A 23,471-nucleotide genomic window follows, 5' to 3' on the forward strand; every position below is an offset into this window, starting at 1 on the left:
TTCCGAGATATACGGCTACTAATCGAATTCTGAGCTAACGTTACCCTGAGTAACTTATTCATTATGGTGGCTGTGGTGCGCGCTTGCGCAGGCAGTCGTTCGTGGTGTGGGTAAATGTGACACAACAGCTGATGCGAGAGTAATGTTAAAGGAAAACCCACCCTTTTTCAACATTTTCCTATGTTTTTACCTCAACTTAGACTAATTAATACATACCTATTTTTTTTCAATGCATGCACTTAATCTTTCTACATCGCGTTGTGAATGTTTTAGGATTTAGCCTAGCCCCATACATTCCTGGTGGCTGTATACCTGGTAAACAGTAATTTTTAACAACATAGGGCTGTTTAGATAAAACAATCTGGCGAGCGTGTTGTCCTAGGCTAATAACGTTACACCAACAACCAATTTCTGTATAATAAAGGGCTACATTTTGCATCAAAGTCTGTCAATGAAATCTTTACATTGTATTGTTAGTTGAATTTACATAATGAACACTAGCACTTTGAGATTGTTTATTCAATGTAAGGAGCCCTACATATAAAATGCATTATTATTATAATTATTGAACAGAAATGTATTTTGATATTCACTGCATATCAGCCATACAGTATGGAGACACGTTGTTTTATATTAGTCCTATGTATGATAGTTTGCAAGGTTATATTTTAATGATTTTAATTTACTTTCAGGCAATGGTTCTGGGCACTTTGGTGGAGCACTCACTGCCATTCACAATGGCCCGTCATCGTCAACCTTGCACAGACGCCGGCTGAGGACAAAGTGGCTCTGTCGCACGAAGCTTTCACGAACATCAGCAAAATATATTTTTTTCATTTCTGTCTGTCTCTTGTTGTTTTTTATTTCAGTGTCATGCTTCACAACACTTCCAGGCGTTTCCGTGAGTTGTAAATGAAAACATTTGTAAAATATTAAATGTGTCATTCTCTTTAAGCTTCAAGGATGTTTTAACAATGTTTTTTGATTAAAGTATGCTGATTTTTGTTAAGTCACGCTCAGAATCATATTAAAATCACAAAAATATAGAGCTGGGGTAACCCTAAACCCCCCCCCCCCCCCGTGCGTGCGACACTGTCACCTTTTTTACTCTGAGGAGTTTGCAGGTCTGAATATAGTTAGATTGTTTGGACTGTTCTAACCTACTATAAAAGGAAAAGTTATTATTCTTATCAGAATTTATCACGAGCTGGCAGGTTGGTGGTAATGTCTTGAGTTTCTGCTCTCTTCATTAGCTGAATGCCTGCAGACCATATCTTTCGGGAGCGGGTTTGTGATGGATGTCTCCTTGGCACTGTTGCCAGGCAGCAGAGGTGAGCTGTGCCCGCCGTTCTGTGTTGATTTGCTACATTGTCCATCTATATCACATGTTGAAATCTCATTCTGTGCTTTAAATATGTCCTAGGGCGATGTTATACTGCCTCTTACCTTTCATTCACTGCTGGGCTGTAGCCGTATTTTGCTTCTAGATGCTGTTTAAAGACTTAGTCACTTGTCAACCTCAGAGATTTGTCCTTGTGAGGCACAGGAGGATAATTACATCTTTTCTTCTTGCAGTTCCAGTACTTGCCTGTGGGGGCGATGATAGCAAAGTGCACCTGTATGTGCAGAACAATGAACTGGTATGGTTGTTAGGTTGTTTATTAATTGTTATGTATGTTTTACTTACATTAAGCAGATGCTTGCAATGCACAGAAATTATTTTTGAGGAGTTTCAGCTCTTTTCTAAATCATCAGAATAGAAGGCATCCAAAAAGGATCATACAGTATATCAGGATCAGAATATTAGTAAAAGAGTATTCATTTTGAGATTGTGTACTAGCCCCTTAGCCAAAATTAGAGGGCCTAAAATTGCCGAGACATAAAAATGGGCTCTTTTGACACATGAAACCATATAATGTGATTTTTTACACTGGCAGGCCAAGCACCATGACTTATCTGTTTTAAATATAATGTTTTGCATGTTGCCTGTGTATTTGTTCAGTTTCAGAGGGTTTTGACACTGGCTGGTCACGAGGACTGGGTTCGAGGTGTGGAATGGGCCATCAGAGGTAATGAATTTATGCACTCATATATTGGTTATAGATTCAGAGTGTTTTACCACTGTTTTGCAACCACTAGTTGAGATTACATTGTGTTTTTCTAGGATTTGTAAAAGGGTTATAGCCTACCCCAGGGTTTCCTAAACTGAGGTTTGCGAACCCATGGTGGCTCGTGGGAGAATTGCAGGGGGTTTGTGAGTTGATGATAAAAAATTAAATTATTATATTTCAAACATAAAATGTAAATAAAAAAGTGAAATAAAATACTTAAGAGCAAAAAATATATATTTGAGCAGTTTAATCTGCATGCACTGTAAAGAATGACTTTCTTACTTAGTATTTTTTTATTGTTTTCAGTAAAAATATCTAAAAATTCTTAAAGTAAGATGTATTTTCTTGATGAGCAAACTGACCTAGGAAAGTAAGTTTAGTTTTTAGACAAAAAATATAAACTTTTAAGTAAATTAGTTCTTAAAACAAGCAAAAAAATCTGCCAATAGAATAAGAAAACTTTCTTGAAATAAGTTTACTTTTTTCATAAACATTTAATTCAAGAAAATGTTTCTTATTCTATTGGCAGATTTTTTGCATGTTTTAAGCACAAATTCACTTAAATTTGAGATTTTTTGTCTAAAAACTAGACTTATGTTCCTAGGTCAGTTGGCTCATCAAGAAAATATATCTTACTTTAAGAATTTTTTGATATTTTTACTGAAAACAAGAAAAAAATACTAAGTAAGAAAGTCATTTTTTGCAGTGTGTCATGTCATGTGACCATTACACAACACTACATTATACCAGAAACTGAATACTCATGCAAATGGACAGAAAATGACCAAATGAAAGTCCAATAACTTAATATTAATAATAATTATGTAAAATCCTACTAATAAAAACTTGAAAACAGATGACAAATAAAAGTTTTTGAAGTAAAACATGCAAATGTGATATTAAATTATAGAAATATTTACTAAAAATGTTTAGGTCTACGTGTACCTTAAGTAAATAATTTAGGTCAAGGGGGTTTTTTAGACCACAAATGTTTGAAAACCCCTGGTCTACCTTCAAGCCACCACGTCATAATTCACCCCAAAATCTAATAAATTTTTTTTATGTTTTCTTGTTTATGATTAAATCCTTATTTTCAGTCCCATCTAACTACTATATTGCAAATTTCACATTCATTACCAAAATGATAAACATATTAATTAAATTGTGATTTAATTGTATATCATAGTAAAATATGTTTTAATGGTTATGCAGATTTTAATTGACAAAAAGTAATTGTGCTTAGACAAGATGAGTTTCATTATTACATTACAGTAATGGAAATTTTATCACAGTCATCAATCAAGAATAACAATAGTTACAAATTAGAATTATTACTTTTTGAAATATGATGTGAATGTGTTTCTGTGAGCTGAAGGTACATTTAAAGAAGATACAGGTCATGTCTCATTTAGTATTAACATCCTTTAATGTCCTTTGTAGGACATACAGACAAAAAACTTATCATATAATATGTCTATACTGTACATTATATATATATGGGCCATTCTACCGAATTCGTGCAAATTGCTGTCCCGGAACAAAAAAACTAATTTAAAAAGCATTAATGTAGGAAAATTTTTGATAATAAAAAAAATAAGCAAATAGCAATCAAAACCCAAAGTAATATTTGAGGTAGCTGCAGCCTTTATATATAAAATATCATCATTTATATGGTGCTTTCAATTGAGAGGTGGTTGTCCCAAACCCCAAGGCCTGAATTTCACCATAGAAAAAAAATATGAAATAATTTTTTTATAATTTTTTATAATTTTTTAAAGAAGTATCATTTTGAATACTTTTGTTAATTAAAACCAAAAATATATTTATTGGATATTTTAAGTAAAAATCATGAATAATCATGTAAAAAAAACACTGTCCCGCATTTTCACGTCACTACCGAAACATTGCATAGTTTGGTCAATAATATAATACTGCTTTAAGCCACTCCCCTCAATTTTGAACCAGAATCTTTGTCTGTGACTCGCTCCCTCGTGGTGGCATGGTGATTAGATCAGTCCCATGGTTTTGAAGTAAATGTGTTCAAAAGTTTGGAAATCAGTGTGTGACATTTAAGAATGTCACTACCGATCACACATTTTCAATGATTAATTAATTTAAAAAAAAAAATTCTACTGGTCATTTAGGTTTTACTCATGTTTCAATGTCGAGAACTGTGCTGGCTAACTACGTATTAATTAGCATCTTAGCAGTAGGATCAAAGTTAGCTTAAATTGTCACTACCGAAACAGTCACAACCGAAACATGTGTTGACTTTTCGGTTGTGAAGTGATTGTTTCGGTAGTGACAAAATGACACTTATTTCTTTATTTTAATAAATAAATAGAAACTTTCAAGTGCGCATACATTCTTTTTCAGTACAAATAATTTGTCAGTCATATTTCTGTAATGTTGTATGTGATTTGACTAGGACTACAAACTAAGATAAAATGAACTAGGCCAGACTAATTTAATTAATTCATAGTAGCTTGACTCATTATTGACATAAATGAAGGCTATATGATTCTACCTCTGGTCTCTAGGAAAACTTTTTGCGCTAATTTAGCGGGACTTTGACTGATTGCTTTATATAATTGATATAACAGATAGAACTTATCAGTATCATAGTAAATTGACATGTCATTGTTAAGTGTAGACAGGGCAGGCTCACACTAATAATGTAAATGTAAATATCTTTGGTTAATTTGTAGAGATACAGAGAGAGAGAGGAATCGCCAATATGCATAGATGGAAAGATGAAAGTAGAGCGGACAGAATGAGAAAATACAAACAAAGATTGAGGGAGGACCCAGAAAGGTACCAAGAATACTTAAAAAAGGAAAGAGAACGAAATCAGAAACGCAGGGAAGAAGGGATGCTGAAAAGTATCAAAGAATTATCTGACAGGAAGCAAAGAAATGTCAGAAAAGAATGGAGGAAAAGACAGGACAAACACAGGAAGATGGTTAAAAGACAGTTCTGTGTGTATAGTTCTTTTAAGGGATCGACCCATATGGATTTTATCGATTTTTGTTTCGTCAGCCTTAGCCGATGACCGATACAGGCTGCCGATTTTCTTGAGCCGATACTTGGAGCCGATACTGCTTTTGCTCAATCAGTTTACATTATAAATGTCTCAATTTAAAAAAGTTAAATTTATTGAACTTAAAAAACTATATTTAACAAATAGTAAAAAAAGGTGATGGTTCTATGGAACCATGAACTGCACTCTCCACAATGATGAGGAACTATCAGCAAAGGATATTGATTTTTAACACTTTACTACTACAAATATATATAAATAAAAAAATTATATAGAAATAAAAACCCGCTTTGTCCAGTTATGATCAGCTGTTAGGCCGAGCTTTCAATGTTGTCACGGAAAAGTTGTTTGTTTTTAGTCACATGACCTGCAATCGCTTGTGGCTTCCAGCACTCTGTCTGTAAATAATGCCAGTGATAATGTCGGTGAACACAGCAGCCACATATTGGGCAATATACACATAAACACATAAAATATACACGATACACATAAAACTCGCAAAAATCGGCTATCTTGCATCCCTTTAAGGTCTGAACTATCCGCCATCTCTTCAGTGTAATGTCCGTGCAAAGTGCTTTTATGTGGTGTTGCTTTAGATATTTTTTGTGCTGTATGTTTTGACTTCATAATGCCAATCATTTTTGACTAACTAATTACTTTTTTTACACAAAATATGGACAATCCAATATGGATGTCACTACCGAAACATTACTGTCACGACCGAAACAAATAATGTTCTAGAAAAATAAAATAGGTTTTGTTATCAGAAAAGATGACATAATTTTATTTAGTTAGATAAAAATTTAAACTAATGAATCCTTGAATTTCAAATCTGTATCAGTGCATGTATGGCAATTACAGAGAAATATTGCTTTCAAAATGCATTTCATTTGATAAACCACACTTATAGTTCTGTTAAAATTATATTTCTAATCAATGTAACCATGAAACTGTCTTTAAAAATTAAAAAAATATATATTTAGAAGCTTAATGTACAGAAAATCAGAATAGGCTATTAAAAACCTATTTTTTATATCAAATGTTGTCGTGTTTCGGTAGTGACACATTTTGGGAGAGAGAAAACATTTCGAAACTGTATAAAAACATGCTAGGAAACTAAAGTGTCCAATCAGTAGATTAGTGTTCCTTAGATGTTCTAATATGTTTATGACTACAAAGCTTGCAGGAAAAAATCACACTTTTTTCAAGAAGTTTTGAAGTGTCAATTTGCACCAATTCGGTAGAATGGCCCATATATAAATATAATATTTTTATAGCCGATCCTACTGTCTGTAAAAGTGCCACAGATGACACATGTTATCATAATATTATATGTAAATCACAATTTAAATGGATGTGCATTATTTAAAAAAATAAAAAACTTGCATTAATAGTCTAAACTGTTTTTCTATATTTTTATATTACTTAATATTGGAAAAAGGTGCCTCATTTATGTGTGTAAGGTAATTAAATTTAACTTTATCTACCAAGGTAAAACTTTTTAAAAACTTGAAACTACTATTACATTTAAACACCACATCTTCGCTAGTATTTACAGCTGCTGGTGTGTAGAATTATGTTGGGAAATGACGTTGCTTGCAGCAACGCAAGAAATTGTGGGTTATTTGCAGCAGTGAAGGGTATATGCTTCCTCCGAATACATGAAAGAAGGTCGCATTTGGAATGTCTTGCTTTTCTGAAATGAGACAGCCTTATGATGTATGCAGCCTTCGAATGCGACCTCCGTAGGACGCACGCAGCCTACTGAAACAAGACACCGCTACAGTATTCTGCTTGTGCTGTCCTGTTCTTTTATTATGCATGAGACTTGCACTTGCTGTTAATCTAAAGGGAGCTTTTGCTCAAATATTTAAGCAGGAAAGCATCACATACTGTCGTTTCATTCATCATTGTGTGTTTGAATGTTTAGATGGAGAGCTCCTGCTAGCCAGCTGTTCTCAGGACTGTCTGATCAGAGTTTGGAGGCTGTTTGCCAAGACTGCTGCTGAACTAGAGCAACAGACTGACACTGTCATCAAAATGACGGAGGATGTCTTTGAAGTGTCTGGAGCTGGTGAGGTTGCCTTGAGATGTTGCTTACTGTAAAGTTTAATATTTGATTATTTCTAAACTGTAAATCCATGTCTTGATTTATTAAGCTTATACTTTGTTCGGTGAAAAAGTTACAATGCTAGTAAAATACCAAATGCAAGTTACAACTTACTTTGGCAAGAAAAGTTAGAAGTAGTCTGGTAAATATATTACTATTTAGCCTATATGTGACCTTGTCTTTGAAGTCTCATAATCTAATTATGAGATTAGGAGCATCGAAGTTTGATTTCAAATAATGATTTCAATTTCAATCATTGACGTGATCTTACTCTGTCAATATTAAAGTAGATATTTCACAAGACTTTTTTAAGATGTAAAATAAATCTTTGGTGTGCCCAGAGAGTACATATGTGAAGTTCTAGCTCAAAATACCATATAGATATTTTATTATAGCATGTTAAAACTGCCACTTAGGTAGGTGTGAGCAAAAATGTGCCGTTTTGGGTGTGTCCTTTCCTTTTACATGCAAATGAGCTGATCTCTGCACTAAATGGCAGTGCTGTGGTTGGATAGTGCAGTATTATCCCCTTCTGACATCACAAGGGGAGCCAAATTTTTACATGCTTGCAGAGAATGGATTACCAAAACTTAGTTACTGGGTTGATTTTTTTCACATTTTCTAGATTGATAGAAGCACTTTGGACCCAATTATAGCACTTAAACATGGAAAAAGTCAGATTTTCATGACATGTCTCCTTTTAAGATATCAAGGTTATATTTTCAAAGAATGTTTTTTACATTATGTAGGATGATATTATATAGAAACAGTAGATAACACAAAAACTACTTTCTATCCCTAGTGTTTGCTGTGACTCTTGAAACTGTGTTAGCTGGTCACGAAAACTGGGTTTATGGAATTCACTGGCAACCTCCACACATCAAAGGTATAGCGCTTGATTTATTCTCCTGATGCTGTTTGTTGTTGGTTAAGCAGTGTCGCAGGCAATGAACTTCAATCTTTTTTCTTTATAACCTTAATGAGCTATGCAATTATCTGCTTCGTCCAAGCTTTTGTTTTATTACTTGTTGTCTCCCCCTATAGGTGACTCAGTGGATCAGCCTCTGAAATTGCTGTCTGCATCAATGGACAAGACCATGATCTTATGGGGACCAGAGGAGGATTCAGGTGTGTGGGTAGAGCAGGTGAGTCACATCACTTATTATTAATAGATATTGTTGTATTATTAACATTTTAAATTAATTTTGTGTATTTGATTAGACATATCTGTTCAAATAAAGAACAGAAATCATAATGAGAATCAATGTACAACAGATTAGTTCACTGGGGGGAACAATTTTCAGTACAGCATTCCTGTATCATACTGTGCATTTGTCAAACCTGGTACCTCATTCGGATTTTCCATGCATATGGAAATGTGCATGCGTATGCCTGTCTCCCATCTGTCTTCTCTATCTGTTCTGAGAAGCTCTTGCATCAGGGGACTTTTACACCTTCCACCTCTCCATGTGCCATCTGACCATACGCTGCCAACTCTGTAAAATTCAATCCACATGCTGAGAATTTCGCAGATAAAGTTGTTCTCTTCCATAGAGCGACTGTGAATGATTGGCAAGTTTTTCTCGGAAATGGGATGGCAGTACCTCGCATAACCTCAAAGCGGGATGATGCTTTCTTATTTTATTTTAGCCATAATAGGATGTTTTGATTGGCGTTCCAGCAGCAGATAACAGGCATGGCTTGGTGGTTTATTAATAAGAAAAGCTAACTTTGATCTCAGGGCTTAGATCACGGCTCTGCATAAAGGCTCCTGAATCTGACGCTTCCCGCCTTGTCGTACAATGTCTCGCATGTTTTGTCATGCTTTAGCACGTCCAATTAAATGAAAGGGTGTGAAGTGCAGCAGTGAGAAGTCTAGGCTAGGTGTTAGGTTATTGTACATGGTTACAAAAGGGGAGATCGTATTCCCTACTCTATGTTGCATGTTTCTTCTGTGTTGAGTGGTAAAGGGCATTCGATATGAGGTAGGTGTGATCTGGGTTATCTGATGTGAATTAAAGCCTTCAAAGAAAATGAATGTCTGTTATCATATCCAGTGTTGGGGAAAGTTACTTTTAAAAGTAATACATTACAATATTAAAGTTACTCCCCAAAAAAGTAACTTATTGCGTTACTTAGTTACTTTTCATGGAAAGTAATGCTTACATTACTTTTAAGTTACTTTTGCGTTACTTTTTCTTACTTGGCTGAGGCTTGATCTCTTTCAGGCCTTGCAGGTGTTTTTTATTATCGCAAAAATGTCAAGCTCTGGGCTGCCATCTCCGTTTCTGACTCAAACTGTTCCCACTCAGGCGCACAGTGCGTAATTCAATGTTAATATGTTCAGTGTAATTCAGTATTTTATTTTATTTTTTAATTGAATTAATTTAACCACACCGGCAGTTTTTTATAACGCACATACATTGTACGTTTAGGTCGTGCATGCGTTTACAGGAGAATGTCATATGTAGCCAAGGAGATGTGCTGTATTTTGTCACAATGTGCATGCATTGAATGTCTGTGTACACGTACAAAAAGTGGCATTCGTCCATGCACGTGCGTTCACATATACGTAAAAAAAAGACTATACTCTGGGCTCAAGGCGTAGGTCTTTGAACCTGTGCTTTTATTCATACATACACATAACAGTCCTTGTTTTTGTTTTTTTGAACAGTGTTCATTCGGACTGATTGCTAAGAAGCAAATGCCCAATATCACTGTGGTTAATTAACAGGTTTAAAACAAGAAGAGACTCCTCCATAATGATTAGACTAATTGGTCAAATTTAGGAGAGAGCTGACTTGCAGTGGGGTACCGCTGGGTAAAGTACGCCCTGCTAATAAGTCATGTTGCCAGTTAGCAGGATGGCAGACTCGAGGGACCATTCCAGTCCATGCGATCCTCGGGCTATTAGTGTTGTGCTAATGGTTTATTTTCCTTCATCCACATCTTTAACCTCTAGACCTCATGGGCTCATGCTTTACTCCGAATTCAGACACGAGAGTCTATCGTCACTGTTTGTAGAAATGGCTCATGCAGAGGAAGACACAAGCAAAGCATTAGTTTGCCCGGTAATGACTGCCTTTATCTTGCAAGATAAAGTGCAAGATAATATAAGTGGTCATTTTGCAAATGCTTTTATCCAAAGTGACTTCAAATGTACTTTCTCATTGAACGATTTGCCACCTGTGATAAGTAGCTTTCTCAGGGGTGCAGTAGTTGTGCCGGGCACTCCTAAAAGTACCATATGTGCCGTATTTGCTCTCAAAAGCAACTGAAAAATGGTTACACTACAGGAATCACTCATATCCTTTCCATAGAATGAAGAAATGCATCTAATTTAATCCTGATCTCTGTTGTTAGTGTTATTACACCCATCGTGCCACAAATCCATATTGGGGTTCCTTCCTGAAACAAGAGTGATCGTGCGTTTTGCCCATTAGAGCTGACGTGATATGCGAGTAGCCGTGTGGACGGAATTCAAAATCAATTTGTTAACGTTGCCTTGTTCCCGAATGTCTCCGTGATCCGTGCCATTCAAAGGGAAGGGCCGCCTTTATAGCGGCCATTAGTTCCGCCTTTCTCGCTCCGTAGGATATGCCAGTGAAGGGCAACTCAAATGTCTTTCTGTTGGCACAAGCGTAGAAAGTCAATAGTCCTTATCAATTGATGGCTTGTGGTTTCGAATCCAACATACAGTACTGGAGGTTTGTCCGTACCACGCTGAAACTTCGTAAAACCTTGCCGTTGTTGAGTGAGATGGCCGATTTGTTTGCGTAGTGTTGTCATTTTGATGGAGAGCTTAAGCCGGATACCTGATCTGGCAATATCTTTGAGACCTGCTCTACTGGGCATGACAAAAAGTGTGAATCATTGAGCGCTGACACCTCTGAATGAGACAAATCACTTCTTGCTAGCTTGATTCAAACATTGTCTTTTGCAAGGTCAATAGGATAGGGAAGCCCAGGGCTTTTCAGGGCACACAATCGCTTGCCACGTATGCCACTCATGTATTTACATAAATTTAATGTAGCCTTTTTTATTCTGTGTGTGTGTTTTGGCAATGCTCATGTTGAGGCTAGATTATATTTTTTGTTTGCACACTACCGTTAATAAACATAGAGTCAGGTTATCGCTGAAGGCATAATCATGACTAATTGTTTTGATTCATACAATGTTGCCGTTTGCTTCACCACGGCACGACTCGCTTCTCCATTACCGTGAGACACTCGAACCGTGTCAAGCGTGTTAGACGCAGGCCAGACAGAGGCCAAGTCACTTTTTACATTACAGTTTACTGAGAAAATGATTACAGTCTAACTATTTTGTCTCATCTGAAGCCCGTATTTTATTTAATGTGCGCGCTGTGATTACGTTCAACATTGCATTAATGCATCTGAAGGAAGCAAACACGATTTATTTTGCTTTTACTAGCCCTCGCTTTGCATAACTCCTACTTTTTGGCTGTCTGCCTGATTAATTGCTGTCTTGGGTGCACATTAGACCGATACTTAACTATGATGGAGCGCAGCTGTAGACTCTCAACTCGGATTGCTCGGGATTCATTGCGGATAATTAGCGGCCCTCTTGACCAGCAGGTTTATCAGGGGTCACATTCCATAAAGATCTCATAAAGATCTCTAGAATGTGATGAAGTGTGTGCTGTTCGCTTCCCAGGTTTTTGTTTTGTATATAATTGCTGTTTGGGATAGAATTGAATTCTGCCGGGGGATTCATTTGTGATAATTAACACAGAAGTAGCTACCTCAACATAACTGGTTTCTCTCTGTAGTAATTAAATAATCTTAAAGATTTTGTAAACTTTAATTGCATTTTAATGCATTTGTCAGACGCTTTTATCCAAAGCGACTTACAGTGCATTACTATGTATAGGTTTTATCGATATGTGGGTACACTGTAAAAAAGTGATGTGTTAATTTTTTATATGTCACGCGTTATTTTATGTTAAAATAAATTAAAGGGACAACACAAGTTTTGTTAAAAACAGTGCTGGGAGTAACGCGTTACAAAGTAATTCCATTACTGTAATTCCACTACTTTTAGCGGTAACAAGCATGTAATGAAGTATTTTTTTAAATCAAGTAACGCAGTTACAATTACTGAAATTTAAATGAGTTTGTTACTCACGTTACTTTATTGAAATCATTTAAATTTGGTATTGAAATATAGGGCTGGGTATCAATTCAGATGTTCCAGATCGATTCACAAGCTATCAAATCGATCCAATTCTCGGTTAAATTTTCGGTTCTGTTTCTCAGGTCAGTTTTTATACTCGATTCTCGATTCAACTCAATGAATATAGATTTAATACAAATACTATATTAATAAAAAAAAACAGTGAACAGCAGTTTACAAGTGGGTAATTAATACAAAGAAATTAAAAGCCACAACACTATCATTGTCGTCTTGTTTGCAAAATCTAAAATGCTTCCATACCTCATACTTTTTATGTGAAGGTGACATCAATCAATGTCGATGAAACCGCCATTTTAACTCTTTCACCGCCAGCATTTTTAAAAAAAAGTTGCCAGCCAGCGCCAGCGTTTTTCATGATTTTCACCAAAGTTTAATGCCTTCCAGAAAATGTTCTTCTTTAAATAAATAAACATACAATATACCAAATGAAAGAACAGACCCTCTGCTTTCAAACAAAACAAACCGTTTCATCCTACCTTTAGTGGTTCTTTTGCAATCAGCTTTTGAATATGGGTAGGTTTTTGCAAAAACACAATATTTTGAGCAAAAAGCAGAGATAATTCCATTTTTATGACGGACTTTTCATAGAGATTCAGAGCGATCTTTAAAACAGACACGGACATGCAGCAGCTTGCCATAGGGCAATACTTCCGGTTTTAAAAAGTTGCGGAAGGGCGCCACCTGGTGGATAATAGCGGTATTGCGGAAAGACGGAAAATCTCGTCATTGGCGGGGAAGCGTTTTCTCTTAATTGACGAGATATCTCGTCAATGGCGGGGAAAGAGTTAAGCACTGAATGAATGAATGACAGGCTCGCCTCTCGCTCCTTGGTAACATCGCGCAAGGCAAAACATTTTTAAAAACGATTAATTAAAAAAAATCACTTTTTTAGCCCAGCCCTATTGAAATATTCCCTACTGCTGAGCTACAGAATCAGTATGTTTTAAAAATGTGTTTTAAAGGTGACTGACAGTATAGTAAAACCAATATCAACTCGAATTCTCTGTAAAAAAGATTTGTTGGTTCAACTTAAAAAAAGTAAATTACCTGGTTGCCTTAAAATATTTAGTTAATTCAACTTAAAAATATTAGTTATCAAATTATCTCAACATTTCAAGGCAACCAGGTAACTTACTTTAAGTTAAACCAGTTACAATGTACAGTGTAATAATGTGGATTAGGGCGCACTCACACTATCCAAACCAAACCGCGCTCGGGCGCGTTTGACCCCCAAAGCCTGGTTTGATTGAATAGTGTGATCGCTCTGATCCGTGCCCGGGCGCGGATTGATTAATCGCGCCGCGGCCGGGTTGCAGAGGTGGGCCGGAGAGCGGTTCACTTGGGCTCAGGCGCGGAACGCTGTGGTGTGAGCCCAATCGCGCCTGAGCGCGATTCAAAAGGTGAAGACGTCAGTTGCGCGACCACTCACGTTCATCTGCCTCCGTAAAAACCTTTTGATTCGCGCAGCGGGGTTACGGGAATGTCCGAGCTGCACACGTGACAGATCAACTAAGCAATAGGATGACATGTGAGAGGGCTGTCTGTAATCGCGCACCGAATAAAAAAACACAGACTTAACATTACGGTGGGTTCCAGTGTTAAGAGAGAGCTTTACTTCCTGCTTTTTCAAAACAATCGCATCTTAATGACGAAAGCGCGCCCGGACTCGGATCGATACAAAGTACAGTGTGAGTGCGTGCACCTGGGGGAGTAGGGAGGGGTGACAATCGCGCTGGGGCATGGTTTGGTTTGGTTTGGATAATGTGAGTGCGCCCTTAGACTAAGACCTGTGCTGGTAACTAAAAGCTTGGAGGTTTGAACTTTACAGTCCTGACTGATGAATCCAGGGCTTAAAGTTTTCCAGCACCGTGCCAGATCTCCGACATGCCGCATTGGCTGCAAATTTAAAAATATATATTAATATCAGTTTGAGTTCATGCATTCGCCTACATATAGAATGAGATGAACACATCGTTCCTTCTCAAGCAAACTAGCCAATGAGACGTTGAATGGGGCGGGTCTTTGAAGTCTGGTTGAGGTACAGCTGCAGATGCTGAGTGGAGAGTAAGTTTATGAAGCCTAGGGAAGACGACCTAATTGATAAAGGACTTAAATCTGTGGCGCTGGCCGTAGATAGAAGGAATAAGCGGGCAGCATAATATTCCTCATCGATCAAGTCACTTATTTTTAGTCTTAAAATGCACCACATAGATGTTTTTACCTTTACATGCACAAAGTTGACTGATTTTGTTCAATCTGATGGTTTACTTTGGGGCATATAGTAATGACAAAAAGTTAAACAAAAACTTTGTGTTTGCACCATATTTTAATGAGTAACCTTTCTTTTTATTGTGGTTGCCAATGGCATATCATAATCTGTAGTTTGAGCCTGTCAAGTGCTAATGGAAATGGCAGATACGTTACTAGTTAGTTTCAACAATGTGTCCGCCCCCCAAAAAGTTCAGGCTCAGGATTTTTAGTTTTAACCCCTGTGAATCATCAAGCTGTTGTTTCCTTGAGCAAGTCACGTAACCTAAGGGGTGCCAGGGGAATTATGCTTGTAGTGTACTGCAAATTGATCTGGATAAGCATCTTCTATATCAGCAGAAGTTCAGCTTTAATTCGTTTACATTTACACATTTGGCAGAAGCTTTTCTCCTAAGCAGCTTACATTGCAGTAAAGCTATACATTTTAATCAGTATGTGTGTTCTCTGGGAATCAAACCCATGACCTTTTCGCTGCTTGTGCAGTCCTTTACCAGTTGAACTACAGGAACGTTTTACCATTCATAGATATCCAGAAAATTTACTTGGTTACAATATTCAAAGACCTCATGAATACCCTAAACTGGTCAGTACAGTAGAGCGTTTATTATGTAATATTCATGTATCACTCCATTAATTCCTGTTGTCCCATCAGGTTCGTGTTGGGGAAGTTGGAGGAAACACTCTGGGTTTTTACGGCTGCCAGGTGAGTCCAGACGGCTCAATGATTTTGGCTCATGCCTTCCACGGAGCGCTGCACCTCTGGCAACATGACCACAGCCAGGTGAGACATCTGTCACGCTTGAATGATAAACACAGTTAATACAGACATTACTCGCCATGATCTTTCCCTGATGAAACGTTCACACCACACGCTATGATTAATGCTAAGTATGGGTGCACATTTGTGCTCATGTTGCACAGGGGGAGTGGAAGCCTGGGGTCGTGGTTTCGGGTCACTTTAACGCAGTGCAGGACTTAAGCTGGGACCCTGAGGGAGAGTTTATCATCACTGCCGGATCAGACCAAACCACCAGACTCTTCACACCCTGGAAGAGAAAAGGATGCTCACAGGTATTTCATTTAAATCCACGTTTTTTGTCTGTATGCTTTCATTTGTTACATTTGCCTGCACTCCACTGCAGATAACCTGGCATGAGATCTCCAGGCCTCAGATTCACGGCTACGACATGCAGTGTCTGACTATGGTCGGACGTTTTCAGTTTGTGTCCGGTGCTGATGAAAAGGTCCTGCGGGTGTTTAGGGCTCCGAGAAATTTCGTGGAGAACTTTGCCAACATATCATGCACCTCTCTGGAGAAGATACTGGGCTCCAATGTAAGTAATTGGAATGATCTCATCTTCAAACTTTAATTAGCTTTGTCAAATAAAACATCAGTTTTAATTACTCTGAGAGAGGTCTCATAGTCTCGCACTGCTTCATTATCTTAATGTTCTTCACGTTTATACACGCATGCATATATAATTATTTATACCATGGGGCTGTTGAATACTTTATTCTGACTGGTAAGAAAAATGTCCCATGGCTACGCATTATTTTTTGATAAACGCACACCTGACCTGCCAAATGTCTTAAAATAACCACCAGAGCAATGTCTGTGGTATAAGCAGGAAGATTAACTCTTTGAATTATTTGAAAATAATGCACACCCGCGTTGTAACGCTTCGAGTCGTGCCACATTACCACCTTGGGTGTGCGTTATTTACGACTAATTCAGCATCCTGTCTTCAATTATTCTTTACATATTTGTTCCTGTTGCTCAATTGGTAGACCATTGCATCAGCAAAGGTCATGTTGTTTAATTATAGGAACACACATACTGATAAAATGTATAGATTGAATGCACCGTAAGTCGCTTTGTATGAACCGTCTGCTTAATGCAAAAATCTAACGTAAATGTAAAAAAATATGGCGTTGTGATTCAGTTCACATAAAGGAAAGTAAATAATGTAAACAGGAGGTGTATAGAAATGTTTTATTTGTCCTCTTGATGTCCAGGAAATAGCTGATCTGCCAGAAGGAGCCAGCACACCTGCCCTTGGCCTCTCCAACAAGGCTGTGTTTCAAGGTAGGATACTTTAAATAATTTGCACTGTGGCACATCGACCACAGCAGGATTACACTGAAACATTGTGCCGATCTTGAGAGTCACTACTATGGCAGTTGCTAACCTTTGCTGTGATATCTGATCACAGGCGATCTTGCGTCTCAGATCCCTCAACAGGACACAGATGATTTTAATAGCAGGTCCGACCAATACAAAGAGGCATACTTTCAACCTCTCAGTCTCACAGGTATTTGGTTATTTCTTTTCAATTTTTCAGATAATAAAAATATTACACTAAATGTGTTATGTTGGTATCTAAAAATTACTTTTTGGTAAATATTGCAAATGTGCATTTAACAATGGTTTCCCTTAACTAAATTACCATACTTCAAGAGATACTCCATTTAAATATCAAAATAACCCCATGATTTACTCGCCCTCAAGCAATTTGAAGTTATTTTAGAAAATATCCTTGTTCTTCCAAGCTTATAATAGTAGAAAACAGGGATCAGGGAACAACCTCTGACTTTAAAGGAAAACACCACCGTTTTTCTATATTTTACTATGTACTTATCTTAACTTAGACAAATTAATAGATACCTATCTTTTTTCAATGCTTGCACTTAATCTTTGTACAGCGTTTCGTGAATGTGTTAGCATTTAGCCTAGCCCCATTGATTCCTTAGGATCCAAACAGGGATGAATTTAGAAGCCACCAAACACTTCCATGTTTTCCCTATTTAAAGATTGTTACATGAGTAGTTACTCGAGTAATTATGGTGGCACAAAATAAAAGGTGGCGTTTTTTTAAGCGGATAAAATAAGAACTATATTGTATGGTGGAAGAGCACTTGGTTAGTTTGGATCCTAAGGGATGAATGGTGCTAGGCTAAATGCTAACTCATTCATGTCGCGCTGTACAAATATTAAGTGCACGCATTGAAAAAAGATAGGTATCTATTAATTCATCTAAGCTGAGGCAAGAACAAAATAAAATATTGAAAAAGGTGGTGTTTTCCTTTAAACCCCCTAAAAAGTGCATTCATCCTTCACAGAGGTAATCCACAAGGCTCCAATGGGTTAATAAAGGTCTTCTGTGGGTAACTGATGTGATTTTGTAAGAAAAATATCAATATTTCAAACTTTATAAACTGTAATAACTAGCTTCCTGTAACAGTGCCTTAAGATTTGCGAGACAGAAAAAGCATTGCTTTTTTTCCCTAGAAAGAATGTGACGTGTTTGTTGGTTATATAAGTTTAAACTATTTTATTGAAATTTAAATTGATTTTACAAACTTAAAGCATTATCGCATCACATTGCGTATATCACATTATTAAGCATGCTATCACATATTGCATCTTTCTTCAATATCGTGCGACCCTATTTGAGATATTAGTACCACAGCTCACAGGGATAAAAGTTCACAGCTTTTGGGTTACGCTTGAAAAAACGATGATATTCTGCATCGCTGCGACATAAAAGACAATGTTCTATGGTTTATACATGTATCTGGGGCATGAATCTGTGATACCGGAGACAAATGTTATTACAGCAAATGGGGGGGAGGGAGGTGGTTATGTGTACTGAAGCAGGGGGTTTATGCCTCTCTTGCTCTAGGCAAATAGTGGCGAACGTTGTCAACGTGATTGAAAAAGCTCCTTAATCTGGAATCATAATTAGAAAGAAAGCTTATATAATTGCAAAGTTAAAATATTGATGACTGTGGGCTATGGGGCAGGCAATGAGGCGGATGTGGAGTTGTTAATGGAATAATACCACTGCCTTCACCTCGTTCCCTCTTGGAGAAGCAAATATAGAAATAATTCAAATAAAACTGCGAACCAGAAATGAAATCTTGGTCTCCATTCTGTTTCAATTGGTTCATATGTTGCACAAATGAATATAACTGCAGTGTTATTATTGCAGGCCTTCAAAATGAGAGCTAGATTTGTTTTATGACGTATCGTAAAGCTTACGCTCATTGAAAATTGTAGATAAAAAACACGTCTATGTGATTTCTGTATAATAATGTTTGTATTTTGTGACTTTGTGTGTGTGTCTCGCCAGAGCCCCCGACAGAGGATGATCTCTTACAAAACACACTGTGGCCAGAAGTACAGAAGCTGTGAGTGTCCCATCAATTCTCATTTGTGTTCGTCTGCTCTCATTGGCTGTTCTGCCTCAGGCACTAATGCCCAGCTACATTATTGCTTAACCAGCTTGCATGGATAAATAATGCAGAATAATAGGTATTTACAGTTCATGACACGTTCATTATGCATGCGGTGACGCTAAACAAAAAGTTTGCATTTTACTTTGTTTTAGTTGTAACATTCATGAATCCTTAAACACACAAACCTTGTCTGTAAAATCCAGGCTTAAGTCTCAATCTTATTATTATCAGTGTCAAAGATTTGATTTCAGTTATTGATTTCAATCTTTGACATGACCTTACTCTGTCAATATTCAAGAGATCAAGGTCATATTTTCACAGAATGTACTTTACATTTATGTAGGATGATTTTATGTAGAAACCAGAAAATCACAAAACAATGACTTAAGCTGGGGGTTTTTTACAGACATGGTCACATTCACGTTTTTTGACTTCTCTGGTGGTTTCTTACATCTAGACTAGTTGGTTACAAAACTTCGATTTAAATGATGGTAAATTAGTTGTAGTGCTCATCTTTAATAATAATAATGACAATAAGAATAAGAAAAAGGTATAGCTGCAATCTGGAGATCTACAAATGATATATAGAGAGACAAGCAAAACAATCTGGGAGGTGGGTCGCGAGGACTGGAGTTGTGAAACACTACCATACCCAACCCTAACCACCTCATTTGGAGGTCCCATTTTGGAGGTTGATCTACTTTAATGATTACACATCAGATTTATTGGCTTTGAAATCCACTCTATTTCCACCTTGAGCATTTTTATTGTGCCATCACTGCAACACAAGAACACACATGATGGCCAAGCATTTATGTCTGTGATTGTGTACTTGCACAAGTATTTTATAGCCTTAAGTTGCTTTGCTTTTTTCCAGAAAACCAAAATGACATATGACTTTGACATTTGCAAAACCGTCAGCGGCATATAACAAAATTGGACACTTAGTGGCATTTTGCACTGGTTGTAGGAACAAGTGCATTTTTTTTTCTCATTTTGTGAAACCGTTATTGCACTTTAACAGGCTAACAATTCAGTATGAGTTAGTAATCACTCATAAGCTAGTACAGTTTTCTAGGGCAGCACTAGATAGACTAGTATAATTTCCATGCACGGCTGTAAGTAACTGACAGCCTGGCTTCCCGAGCCATTCATCCAGAGCTGGAAATTACTAAGCAGATCCGCTAATGGCTGCCAGAGCGCACAGCTTTCTTCCACTCCCGTAAGCACAGGAGAGAGAGAGAGAGACGTGTATGACAATCCTGACACACAATGAATCTTTCGCGTTTGAATCACCGCCCCACCGTCTCTCTGAACCTTTCACGCTGCTCAGCCTTTATTTCTGAGGAGACACTGACAGAACACTCATTAGCATACGTCTCTCCGCCGTGTCTCCACAGGTACGGGCATGGCTTTGAGATGTTTTGTCTGGCGTCGGATTCCTCGAGGACTCTGGTGGCCTCTGCATGTAAGGTAAAGTCACATGGGTGACCAGATGGTCATTAGTGTCACATAAATGTACCCACAGAATATCATTACTGGACACCAAATTCATGCATGTGTTAACCTGCCCTAATTCTACTGTTTTTACTGTACCACACAATAGTTACAATGTGCTTCATTTGCATAAAATTTTTCATCAATCCCCATGCACACACCTGTTGCACATAGAGAATAAATTAGAAATTAAACATAGCCCATTGTTTTAAGAAGACATCCATGTGTTAGTTAATCATTTTTGGATCTTCAAAATAACAAACCTCCTATCATACCAAAAACACATTGATCTCTTATGACTCTAGTTGGTAGCCAGGCCCATAAGCCTCCAGCCACTGACACGTATATTCTTAGACAGTGAAAGGAGATCATTGGTTCATGTCCTGTGGTTCTGCCAAACTCGAGCTGATCACACACAAAGCCCTTCTAAATGAAAGCACATTCTGCTTGTCACCTGCCATTGGTCACGCTCGGGTGGAGATTGTGAAGTTTATTCAACAGGACTGATGCTGGGATCCTGCAGGCCCATGGGACTTTGCTGTGGACATGAGCTTCATTCTCTGACACTGCTAGTGAAACTCTCTCTGCTCTATTACTACAGTAGGGGAGAGTGGGGCACAATCTTACGCTTTTTGATTTTGGCTTAGTCATTCAGAAAATATTTGAGTTTGATTAATGATATTTTTACACAAGCAACACACACATCTCTGCTACAAATGAACATTTGGAGTTTGTTTCTATTGCTTACTGTTCTTACACCAAACACGACAGAAATGCAAACGTTGCAACTTACCCCATAGGTGGGGTTAATTGTAACAGGCAGGGGGTTAGTTGTAACACTTGCTGAAAATTAAGTTTGCATGTAAATATTTCAATACTATTTTGTCTATATACTTGAAGTGGATATTGTTTATATATCTGTCTATAATAGATCGGTATCCACAGTGTATTCATTCATCTGGCCCTTTTCTTACAATAGTGAAATTATAAATGGATACAAATGTTTAAATATGTGAGAAAAAGTGACCCAGTCTATAAAAACCAGACCAAAGTTTCAAAATTAAAATCTGAGATAATGAGCATCAAAGTCTGATTTTAGCCATTCGTTTCATTATGATTTTTATATTTGACATGACCGTATTTAGTCAATATTAAAAATATGAACAAAAATAAATGTTGACCAAATTTTTGATAAGACAAGCACATTTATTTTGTTGGCAGCCAGCGTGTAGCCTATTTAACTCTTTCCCCGCCATTGACGAGATATCTCGTCAATCAAGAGAAAACGCTTCCCCGCCAATGACGAGTTTTACCGTCTTTCCGCAATACCGTTATTATCCACTAGGTGGCGCCCTTCCGCAACTTTTTAAACCCGGAAGTATTGCCTTATATGCAAGCGGCTGCATGTCCGTGTCTGTTTTAAAGATCGCTCTGAATGGGATCTCTATGAAAAGTCCGTCACAAAAATGGAATCATCTCTGCTTTTTGCTCAAAATGTGGTATTTTTGCAGAAACCTACCCATATTCAAAAGCTGATTACAAAAGAATCACTAAAGGTAGGATGAAACGGGTTTTTTTTTGTTAGAAAGCAGAGGGTCTGTTCTTTCATTTGGTATATTGTATGTTTATATATTTGAGAAGAACATTTTCTGGAAGACATTAAACTTTTGTGAAAATCATGAAAAACGCTGGCGCTGGCTGGCAACTTTTTTTTTTTAAACGCTGGCGGTGAAAGAGTTAAAACAACAGCAAAAATTACGCTTTCATTAACTGTTTTCATATCATTGGCGCTAAGGGGTTAGTTGTAACGCAGCGTACACAGTTGCTATGAGCTGCAGACATATTTCAAAATGATGCTATGTTTTAGTCAACAAGACACTGATTAAGATGACATGACATTGGTTTTGGTATCTTACACACCCAACTCAAAACCCACCCAAAAACATATGATAAAATAATTTACTTACATGCCATCAAAACAGTCTTTCATCAATAACTCTCTGGAAAAACATTAAACCTTTCCACAAATCAAATTTGCGGCAGACCGTCTTTTGTCAGCATGAAAACAATATGGAAAAAACAAATCACTCAATCCTGTGCAACAATGTAAACGGTCCGTGTTACAACTAACCCTGCTTTAGTTTTTTCCCCACGCACTCCTACTTGTGTTGCTGTAGCTCAATTGATCTCGCATTGCATTAGCAGTGCAAAGGTTACAAATACCGATAAAATGAAGCTTGGATGCAGTATAAAGCATTTGCCAAATGCATGAATGTAAATTTATTCTAAGTAGAAGATCATGGTTCAGAAATAAAGATGACCATTTATTACCGAGCTTGACTAAGATGTTGGTGATAAAGGCTGATGTCATTGTTAAGAAAGACCTAGGATAGCATCTGAGAGGTACTTGGTTCAAATCTCATAATGCCTCATACACAGGAGCACATGTAACTACCCAAAATGACAATGGTTATGACGTTTCTGGACAAAATGCGGTAGGTGGTTAATGAATCGCAACACGCTGGGCCATCTAACCAATCTGATGCGCATATTTCATATTTTTGAGGGAGGGGCTTAGAAACAAGAACTCAATTAACTCTTTCTCTGCCATTGACAAGTCAACGCTTCCCTGCCAATGACGAGTATTTCCGGCAGTCCATAATAGCGCTGTTGGCGCTCTTCCACAACTTATAAAACCCGGAAGTATCGCCCTAGGGCAAACAGCTTTATGTCCATGTAAGTTTTGAGGATCGCTCTGAATCTGATCTCTATTAAAAGTCCTTCACAAAAATAAAAAACAAATTTTTTTAATGCTTGCAGGGAAAGAGCTAACAGCTAGATAACCACCCCTTTACTATATAGGAGATATTTTAGTAACATAAAAATACAGTTTGGTTTAATGATAAGTACGATTTTATTATTTTACCAGTAATAAGCTATAAAAGCACTACTTGGCATTGATGACACTACTTCCATCCAATTTCATTCA

The 23,471-nt window shown here is 37.3% G+C and overlaps 1 protein-coding gene across 1 annotated transcript in view; it reads left to right on the forward strand.

Annotated features, from left to right (window-relative positions):
• Nucleotides 1-23,471, forward strand: part of elp2 (elongator acetyltransferase complex subunit 2) — a 36,673-nt gene that overhangs the window by 2,695 nt on the left and 10,507 nt on the right. Inside the window, exons 5-17 of the mRNA XM_065292472.1 lie at nucleotides 1,254-1,331; nucleotides 1,576-1,640; nucleotides 2,003-2,069; nucleotides 7,082-7,225; nucleotides 8,064-8,147; nucleotides 8,306-8,406; nucleotides 15,399-15,527; nucleotides 15,668-15,817; nucleotides 15,889-16,080; nucleotides 16,763-16,832; nucleotides 16,960-17,058; nucleotides 18,880-18,937; nucleotides 20,386-20,458. Of these exons, the coding sequence (XP_065148544.1) occupies nucleotides 1,254-1,331; nucleotides 1,576-1,640; nucleotides 2,003-2,069; nucleotides 7,082-7,225; nucleotides 8,064-8,147; nucleotides 8,306-8,406; nucleotides 15,399-15,527; nucleotides 15,668-15,817; nucleotides 15,889-16,080; nucleotides 16,763-16,832; nucleotides 16,960-17,058; nucleotides 18,880-18,937; nucleotides 20,386-20,458 (1,310 nt within the window). The remainder of the gene's footprint in view (nucleotides 1-1,253; nucleotides 1,332-1,575; nucleotides 1,641-2,002; nucleotides 2,070-7,081; nucleotides 7,226-8,063; nucleotides 8,148-8,305; nucleotides 8,407-15,398; nucleotides 15,528-15,667; nucleotides 15,818-15,888; nucleotides 16,081-16,762; nucleotides 16,833-16,959; nucleotides 17,059-18,879; nucleotides 18,938-20,385; nucleotides 20,459-23,471) is intronic.

The sequence above is a fragment of the Paramisgurnus dabryanus genome, chromosome 19 (genome assembly GCF_030506205.2).
Source record: "Paramisgurnus dabryanus chromosome 19, PD_genome_1.1, whole genome shotgun sequence".
NCBI classification, from domain to species: domain Eukaryota; kingdom Metazoa; phylum Chordata; class Actinopteri; order Cypriniformes; family Cobitidae; genus Paramisgurnus; species Paramisgurnus dabryanus.